The sequence below is a fragment of the Mustela nigripes genome, chromosome 13 (assembly GCF_022355385.1).
Source record: "Mustela nigripes isolate SB6536 chromosome 13, MUSNIG.SB6536, whole genome shotgun sequence".
Classification (NCBI taxonomy): domain Eukaryota; kingdom Metazoa; phylum Chordata; class Mammalia; order Carnivora; family Mustelidae; genus Mustela; species Mustela nigripes.
Genome location: NC_081569.1, coordinates 37,370,023 through 37,389,910, shown reverse-complemented (window position 1 = coordinate 37,389,910; position 19,888 = coordinate 37,370,023). Strand labels below are relative to the sequence as shown.

The window sequence follows — 19,888 nt, the reverse complement described above, 5'->3', positions numbered from 1 at the left end:
AAACTGAAAAAGCATTCAAACTGAAAATCATGTTTAAGTTAAATGAGCTTACATTTTATTTTTCTTTTCCACTTAGATCAAATATACTGAGTTCCCATAGTTTAATCTGGAACTTAATGTCTACACAATATTCTATTTTTATATACATTATAAGCTTACTGAAGCACACATCTGAGTCCTTAATAATTCTTTTGAAGACACTCTTTTCATCTTGGTATTTGCTACATTCTCAACCACAGTGTTTAGGATATAGAGGCACGCAACAAAACATGAAGAGATGGGTGGTGTATTAAAACTCCTGCAGAAAAAAAACTGTAAGAATTTGTGCTATATCAAAACAATTTCACAAAAATGAACTGCCTGTCCACTGGTTTTCCACAGAAAATCAGTATTGCCCAGGCCTTGATGAAAGGACGGAATCTCAACTGCTATACTCCCAGCACACAGCAATCTAAGCTACTCTAGTGCAGCTCCTCTGCTTCTGAACAGTTGTAGAGATCAAGTTGCAGCTTGGTCATGCACAGGCACAAACACTTAGCAGATATCTTAGGCCATTCCAAGTGCTAGTGTTCTTTGCTCAACTTATCTACCCAGGAGTCATCCACCTTCAGGCACAGGATTAATCCTGAAAAAGCTACCTGAGGCTTGGTTCCTTTGCACTTTGATGTCAGGTCACTGGAAAGTCAGATCACCTAGAAACTCAAGCATGGTCAGGCAGGGCTAGTTTGGCATGAAGGTTATTCGCAGCCCCAAGGCTTCCTACTCAAACCTAGGAAGCTAGAGACTTCAGCTGCCAAAAGATTCGTGTTTCTGGACTGAAAAATTTCCATTACAACTCTTCATTTCCACCTTCTCAAGACTCCTCTATGCCACACAGGCCAACTATGAAAACTTACCAAGGCCTGCTGATCAGTTATCTCTGTGTCATTTTCCCTCAATAAGCATATACCATGGGCCTCAGTTTAAAACAGCTCCCTCTCTTAGATTCAGGGAGGGATAAGCATGCCACTAACCCCCAGTGAATCCCAAATTTCTTTTTTTAAGCCTGCAACAAAGCCCTAAGAAAGGCGGCTGGCACTATGTTTTCACTGAGTTTGGCCTGAAACTCACTGGGATTTAGCTATTCCATGATTATGTCCAGGGGTGAAATAAGAAGACATTCCAAGAAGCCAACCAGAAGCAAATCAGTTTACCCCTAGCCAGTTCTGCCACAGGTGAGCTTCATCTTCATAAAGCTAAAAATAAAACCCGAAATACTAGAATGGGATTAGAGCAAGTCAGAAAAGGGAGGACATTCAAATATGCCTTCACCACAAGACCCCATACATGAGACTAAGACCAAGTACACTGCACCTAGGACAGGATATAAATGTGTTCTTTACTCACTGAAATTCTACATTTCTGTTGACTCTATTACTCCAGTAATCCACACACTGCACTGTGAATCTCCTATTATCACATCAACACTTTTTTCCTTGCCCTTAACAACTCAATAAATGTTACGAATATTCTGAAATTGAGGCCTCTAAGCACCTCAATCTTAACATCTCAGCTTCCTCATTTGTATGAGACGGACCAAGTCTATTTTTAGCTTTCAACAGCCAACACATCCATTCTATCTAGGTTGAGCCCAAACAACCTATAAAGACAGACTGACTCTCCCAAATTAAAGGGTTTTGTGGAAATAGACAGAAGGTAGCAGGCTACATTACTAACTCTTGCATTCTTTTCTTTCCTATACACAAGAGCCTCACTTTCTCCAATTAAAAACAAATTTTCAAAGTTCTAAGAGCCTGGTCCTAGAGAAATTAAGTAATGGGCACTATGGAAAGATGATTCAGTTTCTTGCGTGTGTATTTGTTTAGATTCTGTATTAAAAATGAGAATGTAAAAAAAGAGAGAGAGAGAGAATGTCATTCAAGACTATAAATACTAGCCAAGAAGATTCAGAGTCTTCTAGTTTCACATAATTAGTGACAGTATTCTGCCAGAGCTTTCAAAGGCAAATGAAAGGTCCTTTTCCCTCATTATGGTACACATAAAATGCTTTAAAACAGAATCCTTCAAAATAAAATCTTAATAGTTAGATGAATACAAGGTCTTGTTTTTTTGGAATCCAGACTGACCACATTAATTCTTGTGCTTTACTGATTCTTAGAACCATTATCTTTCAAGGCAATCCATTATGACACTAATCAGATATATATACTGTTATGTTAACAGGAGTATGCATGTTGAGAAAGCTATGTCTTTACAACTTGATGAGTAATTTAGGGAGTCATTTTTAGTTTTTCCAAATATCTGTAGTCTGGTTTCCTATAACATTGAATGACATATGTATTTTCTCATTAGAAATATCAGGACCATTTGGATCTTGATTTAAAATATTACTTTGTCCATTATATACAGCTTGATGGCTATTCTAACCTCTTCATTTTTGCTCCTTCACAAATTAATGTCACCTGGATATCCTAATGTATTTGCATTGAGTAGCAATCCTTACGATTGACATAAGTACAACTGTGGTTTACGGTAATGTGTAAATTATTTAAATAAGAATCTTTAATGACATTAAATAAGTCTCATGACCTTAAACTAGCAGTTTTTATGAAGAAAGGCAGAAAGCCAAGTAAGCTGCCTTTGACATTTCTATTTATTTGTGATATACAATAGTATTCAGTGTTCATTTCAAAAAAATCTAAAACACTACTTTTGACAATAGGTTAAAATAAATAACCTGAACTAGCTTAATTAGTTAATAGTTAACCTAGGCCACAGGTTCATAAGTCAAAATACTTTATGTTAAGAGAAATAAAAATTCCAATATTCTTATGTTAGTCTCCAATCTAAGTGTATGACAGTTTTTTTTGAAACTCTCATTTTTAATACAGAATCTAAACAAATACTTATGCACCTAAGAAAAGCATAAGCCAAATACAAATTACAGAATTAATCATTAAATACCACTGAACTTAGCAGACTGCCCCATTTACAATATTAATAATTATCATTATTGAGCATGCTTCCAACTAACAGCTTCATAGGAAATAAGAAATATATATTTTTAGAAGATCAGATGCTCCACTCCCTTTTTAAGACAAGATCTTAGTACCTTTATAACAGCTGACATCTTAGCCCTTCTAGCTTTCCCCAGCTGACCCCATACACTGAAGCACAGCTACAAATGCCCGAAGAAAGAAGACCCATTGGGGAAAATTGTACTTGGCTCAGCTTTGCATGCATCAGTGGGCTTCAGTTGATAAATATACCCTACAGCCAGATTAACTGACATACTGAGGCAAAAAGGGAAATTTGAGATTTAGCCACTTTATCTTAAACCTCTTTTTAAATAAGGGGAGGTTTGTTTTTACTTCAGTGTTCACTTATACAAAAAAAAAAAAAAAAAAAAAAAAAAAATCTGTCCCTAAAGACTCATCCACATTTCTAATGCTAATCATTTAAAAAATATTTCTAAAAACCTTAAATTTATAATGCACCAGTTCTGATTTTAAAAGATCCATAATTATAGTCTTTGTTTTTTACAAATGACAAAATTTTTGACAACATAGAAGCATGCATGTTTTTATTAGCTCTTTGCTCCCCTATTTAAAAGCAGGACTTTTTAAAAAGCTTAGGGAAATTTGAGGAATTAGGTAGAAACTTTAAAAATGCAGGGGAAGTTATGAATTAGCCTACTGATATTTTTTCTCAACTCCCATGTCTAAGAACCCTCCCCTTTTCTCTACCCAATTACCTCAAAAGACTCCAAGAGTACTTCCACTAAGGAGTTGTTTGCCTAAAATACATAACCCCAAGCACCACCAGAACAGCCTCACCTAGATTCTCAAACTCTTCCTGTGGAAGCAGCTTCCTGGGACTAGTGAAAATCTGAAAACTGCAAAAGAATTTCCTAAGTAGGATTAGCATTTTAAGTGAGGGGAAGGAATTTTTCCTATCTAACTGAGATTATAAACAGCAGTCAACCTGATTCTCAAACCTCACTTCTCACTAAAGTAAAATGAGGATAGGCCCAGACAAAATTTGTTGTTGCATCTCTAGGGGAGAAAAGGTGAAAAAGACCAGCCCCAGGTGAAGTTTAACCACTAACAAATTAACTTTAGGACCTTCCAGTGTTTTTCTGACACAATTACTCTCTTTCCCTCACCCCAGGCACCAAGTGTTTGATGCTGCCCTCTTGGAAATATTTTTCAATGTAAATACTCAATACTGATATGTAGATTACTTTGATTTTTTGACACTTTCAAGTTGTTGATGTCCTCAAGAACACATACACAGCCTTTTGGCCTTTGATGTTTCCCACCCACTTTCTATTGCCCAAGGGTACAGCAGTGCTGTGTACACAAAGCAAAAGACAAACATTGACAAAAAGATTCTTCTCACTTTCTAATAACACCATTAGAGTGTTATGGTTTCCTTAAACTACAAGTTCAGAGACATTCTTCCTTTAGAAATACATGGGTTTTCACAGGCTCCAAAGGTGACTATTTTGGTACAGATTTCCATTAGACATGTTTCTAGAAAAATAATCTCTGCACACTCTGGCCCTTCTCTTCCTTCCTGTAATCCTTAAGCTATACACTTCTACATTTTTAAGATTTCCTTCAATTAATTTACTTATATATTCAGTTATCTATTTGTATATGTATTTTTGAGATAACTGTAGATTTACATGAAGTTGTAAGAAATACTAGAGAGATTCTGTAGACCCTTTATGAATTTCCCCATCTTGCCATATCACAATTAGGATATCAACACTCATGGAATCCACTTATCCTATTCAGATTTTCCCAGGTGTTGTTGTTGTGTGCATGCACCTGTGTATGTTTAGTTATATACAGTTTTACCATAGGTGTAGCTTTATGTATTCACCATCACAAATCATAATACAGAACAGTTCCATCAGCATGTAAGTATCTCTTGTGTTTATCTTTTATAACCACACGCACCTGTCTCCTTAACCTCTGGTAACCAACTATCTGTTCTTGATTCTTTAATTTTACCATTTCAAGAGTAGTATACAGATGGAATCATGCATATGTAATCTTGTTAAAGTGGCTTTTTTTCACTCAAGATTCATTTAAATTTTTGCATTGTTTAATAACTGAATAATATTTCATGGTATGAACGTATCACAGTTTACTTAACCATTCACCCAGTGATAGACATTCAGATTCTTTCCAGTTTTTGGCTATTATCAAACAAGGTGCTATTAACATTCATGTAAATTCTTATTTCTCTGGGATAAGTGTTCAAGAGTACAATTGTTGAGTTGTATGGTAATTGCATATTTACTCCTATAACAAACCGACAGAATGTTTTCTGTAACAGCTATACCATTTTACATTCCTAATTAAGTTTTCAGTTACTTTCTCAGATTAAATTCCTTACAGGTAGAATTAAATAGAGACACAATGTATTTTATTTAATGGGTATATAAATTCATCTTTGTAAATGTGTTGGGACACTATTTTCCCATCCAGGTGTCATGGTAAACTGGAAAAGTAAAAGCACATTGTACAAAGAAAACAGTCTGGAAGTTCAGATGAGCTGCAATGTTCTATAACTATTCAGTGTAGCAAGCTGACCAAAGGATCTTGGACAGATAATAAGAAAGATATAAACAGATACAGAGAGTACCACAATGTAAGAATCAAGAATGGATATATACATATATCCTTTCTGTATCTCTGGGGAAAAAGTATAAGCAGACACCTGCTACTATGCTAGTATCTGAAAAGGTTTTCTAGTATCTTATAAAACACCAAAGATAGGGGAGCCTGGCTGGCTCAGTCAGAACAGTGTGAGACTCTTGATCTCAGGGTCCTGGGTTCAAGCCCTATGTTGGATGTAGAGACCGCTAAAAAAGTTTTAAGAAATATTTTTTTGAAAACCCTAAAAATAATACTTACATTTTTAAAAAGATACCTCATTGAAACCTTACTTTAAAGTAAAATAAAACAAAAGCCTATACTTCCTATATTTGTTCCTATCTTGTCTAAACATGCAGATGTGCATGTGTGCACACACCTGCACACAAATACCAAGAATAAAAATGCTCTCTGCACTGAATGTTGTCACTAAGTGCAGTTAGTTTCCTGTGACCCTCAGACTATATGAAAGGAAAATAAAAAAAAGATGAGACTTCTCTGATGTGAGCTTATTTCATTGTATGTAAACCTGACCAAAAATTTACAAAAATCATCCTAGAGCAAATATAGCACTAGATCTTCTATTAAATCTTTTAGACAGAAGACAGCCTAAAAACTGAGGGAGAATAGCATATCAAATCAGAAAACTTCTCAAACACAAACCATTAAGGTACTTCACATGAAAATTACATGAACTGTAACAAAAATCCATAATTTACACTTATCTTACAGAAGCTGTTCAGATACAAATCTGAAAATGTTGTAATTTTTTCACTGTACACACTCAGTATGTGAATCTCTGGGGAGACTCCCAGATTGAGAGTACAGACTCTCACTAAAGCAACAATGCACTTTTCTGATGATTATGCCGTTATCATCTACTACCCTCTCAACACAGATATTTCCTACAGACTCTTCTGCACAGCTCTTCTCTGCAGATTTCTCTCTCTAAAGAGCTGCCTCTCTCCCACATCTTCACTCGGTTGCCCAAGTTTCATCTTTTCCTCTCCTAATGTGCTAGTTCAACTCACTACAGCTACAATTTTACATTAGTATTTTAAGGAGGAGCTTTTTTTTTTTTTTTAAAATTCAGATTATACAAAACAAAGGGAACAACAAGATTTCAGAAGAAGGAAATCGACATTTGCCTAAAAAGTCAATTATCAATATCATTATCTGAAGAGACAAAAGCAAGAGAAAACTACTATACTAATCTAGTGAATAATTTACCATTCTATATAGAGGGAATAAAGCCCTAGAAATTTTAGAAATAATTCACCACTAACACAGCCACCAATCACTTTGGTTATTCAAAACACATACACACACAACCCTGTTATGTTCAATGGAATTTCACATACACACATATATAGCATTTGTTACCTCTTCAAAAACTGACAGAGTTGCTACTGTTTAAAGTATTTTTGTAACGCTATCTAGAACAAGATTAGCACACTATAGCCTTTAGAGTAAATCCAGGCCACCAAATGTTCTTTTTATAGCCCATGAGCTAAGAATAGCTTTTTACATTTTTAAATGGTTATATAAGTACCTAAATAATATCACTCATTTTGCATCCTGGGCTGCAAACCCTAAACTATTTACTATCTGGCTTTTTGCAAAAATATCTGTTGACCCCTGATCTCAGGGATCAGTGTAGAAAAGTATGTAACAGAAATAAATATAATTTATGACCATAAACTAATTAATTTGCAGTAAAGTGGCTTTGTGCTCTACTCCCATTTAATTGTGACTCCCTAGAAATTTTGTACCATCTGAGAGTCTGACAATCCTCCAGAGATATTCTTAAAGTGAAAAACAGGTATGTAATACAAGGATGACTGTTTATATATTTCAATACACAATGCAAATGTCAATAGGCAAAAAAACATTACTCAAGAAGAATTAAAACTCAGCCTGGTGTGTGTGTGTGTGTGTGTGTGTGTGTGTGAGACACACACACACACACACACACACACATACATACATGTATCAGAAAGCCTTAAAATATAGGTAGAAGGGCAAGTTCTACTGTTCATAAAAATCTAAAATCCCAAATGACAAAAACAAAACAAACCCAACATGAACACCACAGAAAACGTGAGCTATAAAAAACAAAGGCTGGAGGCATCTGGGTTGCTCAGTTGGTTGGGGTCTGACTCTTGATTTTGACTCAGGTCATAATCTCAGGATTGTGAAATCGAGCTCCATGTTAGGGTTCTGCAATGGGTCCCACAGTGAGTCTGCTTGTCTCCCTCCCTCCCCTACTCTGCCCCTCTGTGCACTTGTGCTCTCTCTCTCAAATAAGTAAATAAATAAAATCTTTAAAATAAAAAGCAAAGGCTGAATTTTTAAGGAAGAAAAGAGAAATAGATGTGAAGAAGACTATAAAAATGGCAGACTGACACTCAAGCAACAACCTTTTGAGGAGCTTACAGAAAACACAAGGCTTATTGAGTAACAGCAACTCAGTATAAAATCTATGTAACAGGTAGGATCTGAATACCTTCAAACAATATTTCCACCATGAAAACCAAAGCAATTGAGGACATGCTTTCAAATTTAAAAAACAATTCATTTTCAACTGGTGGCTAATTAAAACCTGTACAAACATTGTGACACTAACCAAGCTAGTACTAACTCTTCGTTTTGAAAGGGTAGGGGAGTGCCAGTTGCACCTCTTCCTACTTCTAGTCTTTATGATGCCCTCTAAGATCCATTCCAGTTCAACCATTCTATGAGAATTTTATTATTTAAGTATTTAACAAAATACTAAAAAAAGGACCGTAAATGATAAAAACATCATTTATAACCCTAAGCAAGGAAATGTGAAATAATACCCATAGAAGGGAAGATCTGATAATGTTGCTCTAGGACTTTCCCTAATAGAAAGAGTGCCCCAAATTCTCAACTATGTGCCATGGTGTGGTCCTCAGATTATACAAATCTAGGATAACTGTAAAGTTTACAAAAATTCCTCTTAAAAAATCATTCTTTTGTTCTCTAGTAACCAAGTAGCCACACCTCCTGTGATGGATCCCACTACAAGCAGAGTTCATGTTTGGTTGGCTAGAATTAGATACAAACAATGGGAAGATTCAAGGAAGAACTATTTATCAGATCTATGCCACTGACCTATGATAAAACTGTGCAGAGCAGAAAGGATTACTGTTGATCATAGAACATACACATAAGTAATGATGAGCAAACGGACTGGGTAAACACAGGTTTATAAAATAAAGGTGGTCTTTGTAGGAGTTACCACTTTGCAACATTGCAACCCCATGAAAACATTCATTAATAACCAGAAAATTAAAAAAAAAAAAAAAAAGTAATCCCAGTGAAATGGCCCTCATAGTGTGGCTATCTCAGGCCAGAGTCAATGATGTTGTTGGTCAGTCTTTTGTTAAATATCCCATTATACAAAGCAAATACAAAGAAATCCATCAAAAGCTGAGTATCATGCAAGAGAAGCAAAACTGCAGGAGGTCCTTAAAAATGATGTGAAAGAACCATTTAATCAAACACAAAGCCACTGACAGATTGGAACCTAAACTGAGAGTCAGTTAATAACTAAAGAGAAAAATCAAGAAGGTTCAAATGTAAAGTAAAAGACATTTCTATATATTACCAAACATTTTTCTGAGGAAAAAAAATACACCAAAAAACTGAGTAATTAATTCACTCTTTGTTCACTTAAGACCTAGGGAATTATATAAATTATTGCTTATTTTCTTAATATTACTTTTAATTTTCAAAATAAAGCCCCAATCAAACATTTTTTCCTCTATCTTCCAAAATATTGGCATCTCTTTTAAGTAATTCTAAGTAATTCTTCTAAGTAATTCATTCAGGTTTAATTATGCTTAGATAAAAGAGACCTGAGTCTATACACGAGTGCCTCTGAAACGCTGGAACCCCTTTCAAAGTGAGGCATTAGTACTAGCCTGGTCTTTCCCAGACTGGGTACGAAAACAAAACAAAACAAAACAAAACAAAACAAAACACATTAGCTAATTTCTGGCTCATAGAAATGGTTTCAGAAAGAATGGTTGACAGGTCATTTTAACTATGGAAAAGAAGATGCTTTTCAGATTGTGAAGGTAAAGTAGGGACACAGAAAGAGAACACAGACAGGAACAGAGTATTATTTTAAAAATACATAACTGCACTAAAAGAAAACATTCCAAATCACTAAGGAATAAGGTATCCTGTAATATGGGAGCCAGAAGGGACAATTTACAACAATTTGGAAAGACTGGAGTATGGGAACTAGAAGCAGAGAGGAAGAGATAGTAGTAAACTCTGTACCCCTCTGTCCCCCACTTTCCCACTTCTCAAATCTCCTCGTGGTCCAATTTGCCTCTCCAGAGTTATCTAATTCTCTCAACAAACACTTTCAATTGGAAAGAGGGAGACCTGATGACAATGTTTGAACCCCTGGACCTGCCATGCCTAAAATCAATCTACCTCTAGCAGTCTGCAATATGTGACTCAATACCACTTTTTATCAAACACAGTTTAAGTTAATTTCTGTCATTTTTAAGAGAAAGAGTTCTGACTAAATAGACTGGATTATGCTACTCCACAATAAAACTTTTCCTGATCACTTCTGGTTGTACCTTCTTTTAATCTCTTCCGAATTTCTGTGAGGACTTCTCTGTATCACTCACATTTTAATATGTGTAATAATTATTGAAATTACTTCTCCTACCACACTAAAACTAAAGTCTGTAAAGACAGACTGAATCTTAATTTTATATTCTGCCATATGGTATTTTCACATATTAAACGCCAGAAAAAAGGCATGAACGGGTACATGATGGAGAAGGAGGAAGGTACTCAACAATTCAGAATGGTTAATCAGGGTCTAATCAGTAGCAGGAGAAAGAAAAAGATAAAAGAACGATAATGCGGAGAAAAGGATCAAACGGACAAATAGTTGCACAGGAGAGGTAAAAAAGGAAAAGAAGCAGTGTAGTAGAAAGGGGCCCGAGCTAAATTAGAATCAGAAGGGTGGGCGCCTGGGTGGCTCAACGGGTTAAAGCCTCGGCCTCCGGCTCAGATCATGATCCCAGGGTCCTGGAATTGAGCCCCGCCTTCCTCCTCTCTCTCTGCCTGCCTCTCTGCCTACTTGTGATCTCTGTTTTTGTCAAAATAAATAAATACATGAAATCTTTTTTTAAAAAAATAATAACCAGAAGGGTTGGGTCCCTGTTTCCTACTCAACTAGTAGTTCCTAATTAACTACTCATTTCATTTTTCTTGGCTTTGGTTTCTTTAATGGTAGCTAGATCTCTTTCACTCAAGTTTCCCTCAGTGCCAACATTCTGTGTTTGTAAGCAGTTAAAGATCAGAGAATGAAGATCAATGAATATATAACCCATATCCTTTCTTGAGATGGGAGGCTAATAAAACACTGATGAAAATAAAAAACACTGGACAAAGTATGAAGGCCTCATCTTATGAAGTACTGTCAAACCAGATATTAAGTACACTGTTTCCCCTAAGCATAATTATAATCATTTTCATTATCTCATCTAGTGAAGGAATTTCATGTACATCAAAGTTAGAAATCTTTTGAGGGCAGAGTTCTGTTGTGCTTTGATATTCTGAAAATGGTGATTCTACATTTTTTGTGACTCTAGGAGAATTCTGGATTAATCAGAAATCATACTGAAGGCAGGATCAAAAACAAAAGAGTTTTCTTGGAAACTGGTTGTTTGAAAGAGCAAATATATAGGGAAAAAGTGTACTTATGTTAAAATTCCCATATAAGCCCATAGAAATCTATTTAATCCATAATGAAATGAAAATAAAACATAGTAACTGCTATTAGAAGAGGCCCATTGAACTCTGAGGTAAAGAAGGGCTGAGCAAATAGACATCAAAGGAAGGACAGCTGGTTTGTTTATAACTTAAGTACTTCAGAAAAAGAGATTTAATAATGTACTGGAACAACTGAACCCAACCTGCAATATTAGCTAAAATGTCTAAAATAAGTTTTAAAAAGCAGTATCATTAATATTGTTGCTATTTTGCATTTCAGAGAACTTTCATGTATTATATCTTATTTTTTCCCTTTAAAACAATCAGAAGCATTTCCTAGTGTGTGCTTCATGGAAAAGTAGTTCCTCAAAGGCTAATGATTCTTTTTACAAAAGGGCTTCTGCGTGCTGTGTGAATCTGGGATGTGACAGAGCTGAAGAAAGTTAAATAAGCTTTTCTTCCCCTTTTTTCCCAGAGCCTTTAATATCCCAAAGTACAATCTGAATCTCTAAGAAGGGTCACATGATATAGAATGTGTCCCAAAGTTATGTCACTATGGAACCATTTTTTCATTGTCGTTTCTCAAGATCAGGATCTCCATAATCAAAGTTGAGGAAAATGACAAGTTAGTAAAAACTTCCAAACATAATATAGAAAGAATAAATACCTTATATGCCTAATGGAAAGACTATTTGGGAGTCAGAAGACAGGGATCCTACATTCAATTTTGCCATTTATTGACTGTGACCTCAGGAAAAACACACTTAATTTTCCTGTGCCTTGGTTTTGTCATTTGCAAACTAGCAGTTATAATTCTATTTGTAGTCTTTTTCAGGATTAGATAAAAGATATTAGATACATGAGATTATAAAATTATAAAATTCTAGACCTGCAGAAGACTTTTGAAACTACCTAGCAGTTCCATATCAAAAAGGTAATTTTAAGGACGTAAAATGAAGCCCACATCTCCTAACTCTTAGCCCTGCATTTTTTCCTATATCATCACATGGGCTCTCATTCTTTACAGGATAAAACCTCTCTAGCAGCAGAGTTAAGTCTCAGAAAAGAACACAATTGAAGTATACCTATCCTTAAAGTCTCCATTGACACTCTCTCCCCCTCTCCATCTCTCCATCTCTCTCTCTCTCTATATATATATATAGATAGATAGATAGATTTAGCCTAAAATAAGTAAAGCTTTGATAAACATGGAGAGGTAGAAAGATAAAAGGAGTTCATTCCCCAATCACTTGGGAATTGAAGGTAGGCAAGTCTATGAAATAATTCATTTCCATATCTAATTAACAGACTGATCCTACCATCATCAAAAATTTATCTAATCAACAACAGATAAAGAAAAGCAAATTTTTACTGAAATTACGGAGAGAACCAAGGGTAGTGTGAAATGGACTAAAGCCGGAAGAGACTAGAAATAGGTGACTATTTGGTGATACTTGTACAATTCATTGCTATTGTCAAAGCTTTGCAGCTTTCCTATAATAGAGTACAGAATTGTTTGATGCTAATTACTTAGTGATGTGCCAAAATGATGTATTTATTTCACTTGAAACATAAGAAAAACCCTTTTTCCCATACTGACAAATCAATCGGATAATTCTGGAATTCATTAAAAAGAAACACTAAGTGATCGAACAATAATAGCTTCACTTCCTGTGTAAAATACTTCAAAATACCTAAATGAATACAGAAATGCATGTTTCTGTGGCAAATTGTTCATTACTGAATCATTATCAATCCTTGTTAGACAAAATTTCTCATTTTTGCAATGTGCAAAATCATTAAAGTGTTTGAGAGCTCCATCACGAAAGACAGTAGCACTTTATAATCCATGATTTCTTTAGGCAAATGTGCTTATGGTTGAACATAATACAAAAAATAACAACATCCCCTAGCATATGATTCTTCCCCAGCCTTAATGGTATTTTTATATGTTGACAGCAATAATGAAATATGTCACTGCTTTCCTATTAGCTTTAACTGTTTTTGAGCATTCTTCATTCATGGCATCACTGTGAAGTGTTACCTGTTAGGATGATTAGGAAGGATTTGGAACTATACAGTTCCAAATGCTTCTAATACTGCTATGCACATTTTAGTCATGCTTTAACAACATAGGTTTTTAGCCTGAAATTTGCTTAAATTATCAAATAGCTAGAAAAGTAACCTATCCACTGTAATTCTACCGAGCGCTATCAACCCACATATTTGGATATGTAACAGTTCATTTCCTTCAACTCACATCAAGTTGGATTGCCTGTTGCTGTATGGAACTACTTTATAATTTAGGAAATAATAACTTCCAAAAGCAAGTTACTGTCATGCAGAGTGCTTACACTAAACTGCTAGATACCTCATTTGATCATTTTTATTGAAAATAAAAGGGAAAAAATATAGTAAATTAGGCATTGCCAATGACCAGTGAAATCCTTTTGAAAATATCTGCCTAATCTTTTCAGGGTTCATTTCCCCCTTCTTTATAGGTAAATAAACGTTTTTAAGACTTGATAATTACGACTTAAAATGAAAATGTAGCTTCGCCTGATTAATTGTACAGTGTAGTTCAGATGAATGCAGGTTTTTTTTTTTTTTTACTTATATTGTGAAGAGATTGATCTATTTATAAATTTGAGTTTTTATAATATTTTAAGACTTATTTTAGATGCTCATTTAATACACAGGGTATGCATGACTATTAAAAGTATTCTAATAATTATCTGTAAACTGAAGCAACCAACAAGCACGCACTCATAACTGCTGTTTTAAGAAAATGTTACCTCAAACTGAATTACAGAAATATTTTTAGCCAACAGATGCTCAGACCAAGTGACTGACATGCATACTTCTTAGAATTCATTTAATTCCCACACTTATCCCCACAATTTTAACAGTTACCTTGGCTCAAAGCTATGCTAATGATGCAATTCTACTGGGCTTAAGAATCCTAACTGTTAGCTAAGAATAAATATAAACACATACATTTTAAAAAGGGCAATTTCTGATTTTTCACGTTTAAGAAGTATAGCCTCAACTAAGAAAGCTTAGTTCAATCTGAAATTAAAAAAACTGACTGAGTTTGCTCCACCATATTTACAATAAATTAAATGCTACTTGGGGAAAAGATATACTATAGGATGAAATTATTTGGAGTGTCACATCTATTTTACTTTGACAGTAAGTTCAACAGAAAATTTAAAAGATAAAAAAAGTTTTCCCCAACTAAGTGCAAGGATAATTATTTTGTTCTCAATTTAATTCTGATTTTTATCTGGGATGATATGATTTTCATTTGCATTTATGTTAAAACAAACTGTCATTTAAACACAAGTTTTATTGCTCATTAGATTTTTAACTCTTATGTCATACTCAATGATTCTGGCTTGAAAGTGGTAACTGCTTTAGGCAAAATCCACACTAGAATTTCAGACAGTCTCTTCAACACTTTATAGTGGATAAGGGAATTAAACAAAGACTGTGCAAAGCAAAACCATTTATAAAGAAATTGCAGACCACCAGGATTTTGGATTTGGATAATCCACTTAGTTTAGCAGGGCTGTGTATTAAAAGGACAATTCCAAGACCATAATATAGGTCACGTCCTTAAGAAACAGAGTAAGTAATGAAATCAATGTCAATTACACAAATTTCCATATTTACATGATGCCACTGACAGTAAGTAAAACAGATTAAACAAAGCTTTCTAATATGCCCAGGCCCAGCACAAGCTAGAAGGAAAAATAATGGTATAAAACACGTTCTTTTTAATCAGGTTCTGCAAAAAGGTAAAACTGTTGCTTTAAAATAAAAAAAAAAAAAAGGGCACCTAAACTGGGGTGGGGGAAGCTTGGGCTTATCACTTCAGCTTGAACAGCTATAAACTTTCACATGAGAAAGAAAGAGGTGAGGGAAAGAGTGATACGTGTTTTGCAGGGAGAAGAGAGAAATAAAAAAAAAAGCTAACCTAAAGGTTTCGCCAAAATATAATAATCCGGTTCAGGTGGTAGGTAGTATCCTTCAAAGTACAACTTCATTAATGCAGAACACAGCTTCAAAATTCCCAATACGAACCCAAGTGCTTAAAACAAATGCTGCCAACCTCTAAATGCTCTATTAAGTTCTAAACAAATAGTGTCAAAAGAAATATTGTAAGTAAAATTTGCTTAAAATCAATCCTTTATCATATTTTTAATTGCCACATATAGATTCGACTGTTAAGACAAGTAGTAAATTACAAATGTCTCAAAATGCTTCTTTGCCTAGAAAGCAGAAAACATAAAATGCCTGATATCACAAAGACAGTGCCAAATTTATAAAAAATGCTGCTTCCTTTTTTTGGTACCAGTGATATTTCTGAATGCTTGTTCCTCAAACTGAGCTGAAAAAGGAAAGCCTGGATGCCCCTAGAAACACAAGAATTTTTTTTCTAGATACTTACATGTATTTCTTGGACAAAGGACTAAAAAATGTCTCTGACCAAAGAGGCTTTATAAAGACTACTTGCAGAGAATTACCAACTTACCCATCAGATTTGAGTTCATGAAAGGTGTTGGGGACAAGCCTTCATGGGCCCCTAATCGACTGTCATTCAAGTGATCACTGTAATGAGGGCTGTCTGTAAAACCCTAGAGGGAAAAAAAAAGACCAGAGTATTAAAGAGATTATTTGGCAGCCCTGCTAATTGAGCATAATGACACTCATCTAATTAATATACAGACTTACAAATGGTCATTCCCAACCAAGTTCCTTGTTCATTACTTGAAAAACTAAACAGAAGTGCTCCTTTTATTCCTTTTAAGGTTTTAAAGTAGTTTCTTAATGATCTTAAAGAAAATTAGCCCTATGAACTCATTATAGCCAAAAAAAGGTTCTATAGATCATTTTTTTTAAAAAAGGATAAACTAAGAAAATATAATTTTAAGTTGTAATAAATTAGGAAAATATTTATTTCTACCTTCCTTCCTCTGTCTATAAACCTTACCTATTATGAGGTAATTACAAGTTTAAATTAAAATATTAAAAATAATCCACAATCAATATACTAGAAATGAATCTTTTCCTGAATAGCAAACATATATTTAACAATACAAGTAGAACAAGACAGACTACTAGAAAAACTAACCCATGTAAAAAGGAAAACATTTGTTAAAAGCAGCTGATTTGGGGTGCCTGGGTGGCTCAGTTGGTTAAGCCTCTGCCTTCGGCTCAGGTCATGATCTCAGGGTGCTATGATCGAGCCCCACATTGGGCTCTCTTCTCGGCAGGGAGCCTGCTCCCCCCCCCCCGGCCCCGCCTACCTCTCTGTCTACTTGTGACCTCTCTGCAAATAAATAAATAAATAAATAAATAATCTTAAAACAAAACCAAAAACAGCTAATTTAAATTCTTGAGTCTTTAAGATGAAATTGCACACACCATGAACATATTAAAGTTAATGTTAGTATTTCAAAATAGATGTTACTAAGTTTCTCTTTATAACTTAAGACATGTTTAAAAAAAAACAAAGGAGGAAAAAAGATACTAAGGTTTACAAATAAATGTTACAAAAGCTCTGTAGATTAAGAACTGTTACAATTTTTAACTCTTAACACATACTAAGCACAGAATCATATTGTTTTTAAACAAGGCTTTGAATCCTGGTTAGTTAAACCTCAGGTGATATCTACACTTTTGCTAACTTAAAATGATTTTAGTAAAGATGAGAAAAACTTCCTAGAGGCCCAAACAGGGAAGCAAACTGCCTTGGCTCACAAAAAACAGAGATCACCCAGAATCCCCTGGGACTATAAAATCATCAATCACTGAACATTTATCATTATCCCGACCACAGGCTAACATTCAAGAAGACATTAATGGGACTGAAACAGTCCTCACTACCTTCGCCGGCATGCTGTCAGTTCAACCACAGGGCTAGGAATTGAGGGCTAAATAACTGTCAAGTCATTATAATTGCTTATGGATGCATGTCACAACTCCTTCTGCTGTTCTGTTTTAAAACTAACCTTCTGGGAGTGCTAACTCCCAAATGAATCTTTGTTTCATTTTTATCTACTTGAGAATTACTGATACACATGTGATAGACATTCAAGAAGAATCTTGGTGACATTTACAACTTGGTTATGACCACAAGGGTGTCCTCTGGTAACCCCAACGAGAGTCTCCTCGGTCACGGCCACATGCAGCAGAAGCTGTACAAAACAGAATGGCTCCTAGCGAAGGTCAGTTCTTGGGAGTTTACTTCTGTTATTTAAAACTTAACACTCTTGAGGTGCTAAGTGACATATCACTATCTAACAGACATCTGGGTATTTTTCTGCCACTTCCTCCCACTGTCACTTTTAGGTATTTAAGTCCAAACAAGGCATTGAAACCTACAAAACACCCACTGAAATACTGTTTACCATCATTACACAAAGATATTACTCCAGAAAAAGGCCAACAGAAATGTGTTTGTAGGTGAGCCACATTGTTCACCTTCATTTAAATGCAGAAGAATAATAAAAGATTAATTTTGTGTGCTCTCAGAACTCTTCATTTTTGAAGTACCAAAAAAGAACGTTTTTTTCTTTCCTGATCATAAAAATAAAAACATTCTAGTTTTTTTTAAAAACTATCTCCTAAAGCAGAAGTATACAAATAAATCTAAGTTTTAAGATATCACCAAATGATTATACACACATAGTATATTAACTTCACAGATCACATGTAATAAAGTTTAACACAGGGCATATTTATCTCTAAGCCCCCATTAATATGTGCTCAGAGAACACAGAAATTATTTCATGATCAACCATACAAAATAAGTACTGTCCCTTATTCATGTATATCCACAGGCTGTGGGACATAGTACAGAATTTACAAGATTATTTCCCAGTCTACTCAGAAAATGTGGGACTGTCATACCGTACTACAGAGAAGTAGTCTATAAACTTTTTAAATCATGTACAAGGAAGATTTGAATATGGGTCATTATTACCTATTTATTCATAAATTGTATACATATATGATTAACCAACATATAAAATTTCAGTAAAGCTTAATTTTTGCTCATGTAAGACTAAAAATTTACTAGAAATTTGATTATTTTTCCCTACACCTGAAAGGTTCATCTTTTCTTTTTTTTTAAGATTTTATTTATTTGAGAGAGAGAATGCGCAGGGGAAGCCAACTCCCCGCTGAGCAGGGAGCAAGACATGGGGCTCCATCCCAGGACCCCGGGGGGATCATGACCTGAGCTGAAGACAGATGTTTAACCAACTGAGCCACCCAGGCGCATCTTAAAGGTTCATCTTAATGCATACAATTTTCTTGAAAAGTCACAGCCCAAGAAGCAAAAAAAAAAAAAAGACAGATCTTCATCCACAGATGCAAACTGATGCTAGAAGACAGAACAAAGAAAACAGGCTTATAAATGTCTGTCATGGTTTTGGATCTAGCACACACCAAAACTCACTTCAAAGACAAACTGGCTACGGTTTCGAGATTATTCCTGTCATTGCTTCTGCACAGTAGTAGCGATATCCACCAGAACAGAACTTTTTGTGAACCATGATGAAAAGTTATAATGTTATTTAGAAACATTTAAATAAGATCACTTTGTCACATGTGTAAGACTGGTTCTAGAAAAGTACAGTCTTTATCAGCATGATAATGTGTCAACTGGCTGGCTGATACATAGAACAGTGCTTTGCAAACTTCAATATTCATATCAACTGACTAGAGATCATGGTACAATACAGATTATGAGCCACAGGGTCTAGAGTGGGGCCTGAGATTCTGCAATTCTACCACAAAGGTGATGTGATGCTACCAGTCCACAGCCAACACTTCAAGTAGTAAGAACCAAGACAATCTGGAAATAAAGATTTCTTTCACATATAGACAGGAAAAATTCAAGGCTTGGAACATAATAGCCAGGTACCATCACTCCCTCAAATAAGAACCACATTAAAGCCTCTGCCTTCGGCTCAGGTCATGATCCCAGGGTCCCGGGATGGAGCTCCACATTGGGCTCTCTGCTCAGTAGGGAGCCTGCTTCCTCTTCTCTCTGCCTGCCTCTCTGCCTACTTGTAATCTCTGTCAAATAAATAAATAAATCTTAAAAAAAAAAAAAAAAAAAAAGAATCACATTAAAACGCCAGAAGTTTCCAGGTAAGAATAATTAGGGAGAAATCCCATAGTTCACCAAAAAATCTAAAGCAATTAGAATAACAAACTATTTTTATGTATGTAGGTATATATTCCTCCATATAGTTTTAAGTAGACAAGGGATGTCAAATAGAGCTTTAATGGAAGAAGTTAGTTAACCTGGTGTTTAAACAGAAGACTCCCTGAGTACCACATAGAATAAGGCAATGAGGATGGATGCTCATAAGCAGAAATGGCAAAAGAGAAGACTGCCATAACATAATACAGTATGGGATAACAGAACAGTA

The 19,888-nt window shown here is 35.0% G+C and overlaps 1 protein-coding gene across 7 annotated transcripts in view; it reads right to left on the bottom strand.

Moving 5' to 3' along the window:
* TCF12 (transcription factor 12) overlaps window positions 1–19,888 on the bottom strand; it is a 389,941-nt gene that overhangs the window by 168,209 nt on the left and 201,844 nt on the right. For all 7 annotated transcript variants that reach the window (XM_059371992.1, XM_059371995.1, XM_059371994.1 and 4 more), the window contains one exon: window positions 15,976–16,078. In XM_059371992.1, coding sequence (XP_059227975.1) covers window positions 15,976–16,078 — 103 coding nt within the window. The remainder of the gene's footprint in view (window positions 1–15,975; window positions 16,079–19,888) is intronic.